Source organism: Charadrius vociferus, unplaced genomic scaffold (assembly GCF_000708025.1).
Source record: "Charadrius vociferus isolate BGI_N301 unplaced genomic scaffold, ASM70802v2 scaffold433, whole genome shotgun sequence".
NCBI lineage: Eukaryota > Metazoa > Chordata > Aves > Charadriiformes > Charadriidae > Charadrius > Charadrius vociferus.
The window spans coordinates 2,937,868-2,942,827 of record NW_009647846.1 but is presented as its reverse complement, the minus strand read 5'-3'; the positions used below and the strand labels follow the sequence as shown (position 1 = coordinate 2,942,827).

The following is a 4,960-nucleotide window of genomic DNA, read 5'->3' as shown; positions in this document are numbered from 1 at the left end:
GCGCCGGCGAGCGCCTGCCCCCCGCAGCCCCTTCCCCGGCCGATGGGCTCCTCAGGGAGCAGCCCCCCGCCGGGGCAGTATCCCTCCCCCGGGACCCCCAGCTCCTCCGGACAGGCATGGGCAGCTCGCTATGGTTCCCATTTTCTCGGGGTTTTCCTCTTTAAACACCAGAGAAAAGAGTCAGAGATCCCTTCTTCTCGGTGTTTTCTTCCTCTAGAAGTTTGAGGACAAATCTTGCTGCAGCCTCTTCAAGAAACAGCACTGGATAATCTTTCTTCTTTTGTTAAATTTTTTTTTCAACATTAGCAGAACATTTGTTTGCGTGACAGCTCTCATTTAGCTTTAGACAAGCTCTATAGCTGGTCAATTTGTTTTACTTTTTAAGTGAAATGATGAATAAAGAAGCAAAATTTACTTTCTTTTGCCAGCACTACGTAGACATTTGCCTTTGTTAAATAATTATTATTTATGACTCCTTTAATGGTCGTACAGCACAATGTTGCGGTGTTGGATTCTGTCCTGTTAGGACCAGAATTTTATCACTGAATTTTGATGCAGGAAGAGTGCATGTGCATAATATGAGATATCCGAAGTCCCTGGGCAGCTGTGTGCATGAATAATCTTCTGATTTCAGGACTGCCACAGATGCCACGGTCACGGCCGGTCCAAGTGCGGGGTGTGCCATGGGGCAGGTCGGGTAAGGAGCCGGGAAGCCTTCCGCCAGGCAGCCTGCCTTTCCTATTCCTCCAAGTTTGGGCTTCATTTGCAAAATTACAACACATACTATCTTATTGCTGTGCTTCTTACGAGGGCTGGGAACATGGGGCAAGTTCTGGTTTATTGCCCCGTTGCCACCCTGTATCCCAAACCCGCTGGTGTTCAGCTCAGGTTCCCGCTGATGCTCCCGCGTCCTGCAGAGATGCTGAATGGGGGTGTCAAAATCCCGCCCAGGTGGCAAAGATGTCTTACCCCATCCTCAACTGATAATAGCCTCTGTGTTACGATGGTGAGAGGAACAGGAGAATTTGCTTCTGGGCTGTTGAGATGAGGTCGGATCAGAGGCACGAAATACAGCAAACCGCTTGCTGGTTTCAGACATGCTCCGTTCGGCGTTCGGGGTTTCTGAGCGGGAGAGGGGGCTCAGCCCAGGGGCGTGAGTGCAGCTACAAACCTGCCCTCCCGTCTTTACTTGTTGTTCTGCACAGATGTTGCCAAAGACAGCCAAAAGATTTGTTGTTACTGCACTAAAATTGCCCCTTAATTAAAGTTAATCTGATTATATGTGAATACTTAAATAAGAGTCTACTACTAACTACGTTAATAAATAACAGTGGAAAAACATGTGTGTAAGAAAAAGGACATGTCAACCTAGATCGTGTGTCCAGTTTGCATCACTGCTGAGTTTGACTGGAACACCTAACTAATCCAGAGTCACAATTTATGAGCTATTTTGTACGTTCTTTTCATTTGCCGTGTATGCACTCGGCATATGCCTTTCTCTGCAAGCCTAAGTCAGCAATTATTCCGATAACATGCATAAAAGCTTTTGATTTATAAACTTGACATTTTTACGCTGGCAGTCAGCACCTGTTTTAATTCTGCGGTGTATTTGTAGACGAGGTGTGTGACGTGCAAGGGGTCCCGCTGGAGGCGGAAGCAGCAGAGCCGGTGCCAGCTGTGTTCAGGTACAGGTCGCAGAAGGTACGATGGGCTCCTCCGCACCTCCGCTCCCACCCTGCCGCGCGCCAGGGGGGGAGTGGAAACCAGTCACCCCAGTCCCACCGGCGTGGTGGAGGCTGTCAGCTGAGGATCCGCCGGTACGGGGAAAATAGCGGGAAGTTGGTAGGGGGGAGTAAGCCCTTAATCCAGCACGTTTGAGCCAAAAGGACTCCACGTGCCTGTTGCTGGCAGAGGTTACGGTGCAGAGCTGGGGCATGCTCTACATGCCTCTGTGCCTTTTTTTTGGTTTTCTACCATGAAGATCACCTAACAGATAAAGCAGTACAGCAGTGGCTTTATTATCCAGGAAAAATTGGTGAGAAATAGCCTTTCCCTCTGATTTTCAAGTGAGCTTTCATTTTAACATCTATTATTCACTCTGTGTGGCCCACCCTCAGCATTCAGAAACCAGGCTGCTGTCCCAAACTCACGAGAGAAGCTCTTAAGCTTTTGGAAAATAATAATTTTTTGGCTCTCTTTTCTGCCATATTTTGTACCTTTCTGTTAGAAGACTGCTGCATTTCCCAGCATCTCTGGGAACCCGGGGAAGGCTTTGGGTTTTCCGATGACAGCAGGGTTTCTCAGACCTTTAGGGGCTGGGGCAGGAAAGAGGGTCCGAGTCTCCCCAGGTCAACGCTCCACCTCCCGTCTGGGTCTCGGTGGGCTCAGAGCCGGGCCGGGGTGGTGGGACGGGGCTGGAAGGAGCCGGTCCGGGATGGCAGCAGCGAACTTCAGAGCTGCTCTGAGGTCTGGTTCCCGCAGAGCACGGCCGGGGTTTGGCAGGGTTCACTGCCAGCGCAGCCTGGAGAGTTATTACCACCCTCTGGTTTTTCCAAACATGAAACTTAACAGGCTTAAAAATGATCTTTAAGTGACAAAAAAAAGAAAGCGCTGTTCTAAAACTGTTTTGTTTATGTGGCTCCATTAAGTTTAAAATAACAGAGATGGTATCGCACATAATCATGGCAGTCATTCTAAAGCATGAATCCGCTGGGGCTAATGATGGCTTGAAGAGCCTTAATGAATCAGTTGTTAACGGCTGCTAATCTGCGTTGCATTGATGCAATCAAAATGCTCCATGCATACGCATATGCCTCCTGCATCTGGTAGAAGCACAGGCAGCAGCGTCTTCAAAGTGACACTCTCCTTCCTACCGTTGTGTGGGGAAATTGTGATCGCCCTTAATTAGATGTACAAATATATTCTTTGGCTAATTCCACATTTACAAATAGGTTTGAGGTTGGCATTAGTCATTTGTTTTTCCCAGCAAATGTGCGATGTCCCTTGAGTCATAGACCGGGGGATGACCTACATGCGGTGCGTGTGCCCTCTCGAGTCCTGTCCTGCTGACCCACCTGAGCTGCCCCCACCGTCTGAAACAAGTCGCCCGCGGGTCCACAGAACTCTGGATGTGGGCAGCGATTAAAGTCCTGTTTAAAGCCCTGACTGTTGCATCCAAAGGTGCAATACCTGTTCTGGCCGGGGCAGCAAGACCTGCGCGACCTGTCAGGGAGAGAGAAAGCTCCAACATTTCAAGCAGCTGGTGGTAACCTGGTAAGCAGCATGGGTAGGAGTTCAGAGCTGTGACTTTTGTTCCTTATTTTCCTGCAAGGCTTGGGAGCTCAGCTGGGCTCCCTAGCGGGGACCTGGGAGAGGATTTAATGCCTTTGGTCAGGCAGAAACAGGGGCTGCGGGGCAGTTTTTGTCCTTAGCGGAACAGTCTTGTCCTGGGCCACGGTGGGAGCTGAAGTGGGCTCGCGGTGGTAAAGGATTGGCCAAGGTCACAGGAAGAGTCAGCGATGGAGACGGAGCAGCTGAGCCTCTGCCCGGGACGCGCTGGCGCAGCCCACCCGGAGCCCCCGGCACCCAGGGGTGACCCGGGCCAGGGGCCGAGCTGCTCTTGCCGGGGCTGTGGCCATGGCCCAGGGCTGCTGGCCGTGTGATGCTCCGGCATCTCCCATCGGGGAGCTCCAGTGCCAGGGATAACAGATGGGGCTGAAAAAGATCTTAGCTCGTGAGGTTCAGCTAAAAGCCATTACCTGCCCTGCTGGGCGCTTCCTGAGCACTTTCCTGCTTTTGTACAAAATGCCTTCAATTACCCTGTGTGAAGACCTTCATTTTTCAAAACACCATCTCCGTCCATCCTGAGAGACTGGAAATTCCCCAGCCATGCCTGTCACACTGGCGGGACTGCTGGGGGGCGCGGGGGCGCCGGGGCTGCGCTGCCCCAGACAAACACAGCTCTGCCAGACGAGACCTTCAGCCCCCATGGAGGCCACCATCAGCCACTAACCATGCCCGCGTCCCACAAATAATAGAGCAAAATGGTTCACTGTAAGAGGAGCCGCGGCTTTGGAAAGGCAATGTAAGACCTCTCCTGCAGCAAGGAGTTAATAGGTGTAGCAGGCTCTGAAAGCTGTAAGGCAAGGTGATCACCGTGAAGGTCTGATTTCAGGATCGTTTATGCAAGAATCATCCATGGTTGGTGCATGTACAAGGTTATTAAGAAACTAATGCGGGAGCGCACAAAGGTTAGGCAGGCATGACTGTGGTCCTCAGAAATCGAGGCCCATTCAAGCACCACTTGGGCAATTAGAAAGAGCCTAGAGACAGCTCACTGCCCTACAAACAGCCCCGCGTCGCTCGGCTGTTTCCCCTCTCTCTTGCAGGAAGAACAATGTCTTTGAATTTGTCTCTGAGCATCATCTGAACTTCCCAGGAAAACTTCTCAGCAAAGTCAGTGGAGAGAATATATTCAAAGATGAAAACGCGGTGGTGAGTGTGCCTCGGGGCTGGAGGACATCCCTCCCTGTGCGGCTGTGAACAAGGGGGAACGGGAAATGCTTCCAGCTGCGCCCCTCTGCTGCCGTGGGGAGCGGCTGCTCTGGACACGGCGATAACCAGTGCCCTCCCCTGCAGCAGAGCTGCCGCGGTCCTGTTCATGGGACACAGCTTGTCCCATTTCTACAGTCGGGAGAGACGTGGGGAGCAATGGGATTATCAAATCCACCAAAAGTGGGTCTTTTTCCATCGGCAGCCACTGGGAGATCGCGACTTCGCTGCTCCCTGCAGGAACGCTGGGCTCAGGGGGCTCTGGGCTGGAACAGAAACGCCTCGGCAGGCGCAGGGTAACCGCCGGGGACCTGTGTGGTCTGGCGGTGCGGCACCAGGAGCACGGCAACAGGGCGGCTTCGAGCCGTTGCCCCTCGGCACCGCAGAGCAACCTCAGCCTCCTCCGAGG

The 4,960-nt window shown here is 52.3% G+C and overlaps 1 protein-coding gene across 1 annotated transcript in view; it reads left to right on the top strand.

Annotated features, from left to right (window-relative positions):
- SSUH2 (ssu-2 homolog (C. elegans)) overlaps window positions 1-4,960 on the top strand; it is a 10,873-nt gene that overhangs the window by 1,895 nt on the left and 4,018 nt on the right. The window contains exons 3-7 of the mRNA XM_009882886.1: window positions 218-219; window positions 635-697; window positions 1,616-1,701; window positions 3,181-3,273; window positions 4,389-4,494. Of these exons, the coding sequence (XP_009881188.1) occupies window positions 218-219; window positions 635-697; window positions 1,616-1,701; window positions 3,181-3,273; window positions 4,389-4,494 (350 nt within the window). The remainder of the gene's footprint in view (window positions 1-217; window positions 220-634; window positions 698-1,615; window positions 1,702-3,180; window positions 3,274-4,388; window positions 4,495-4,960) is intronic.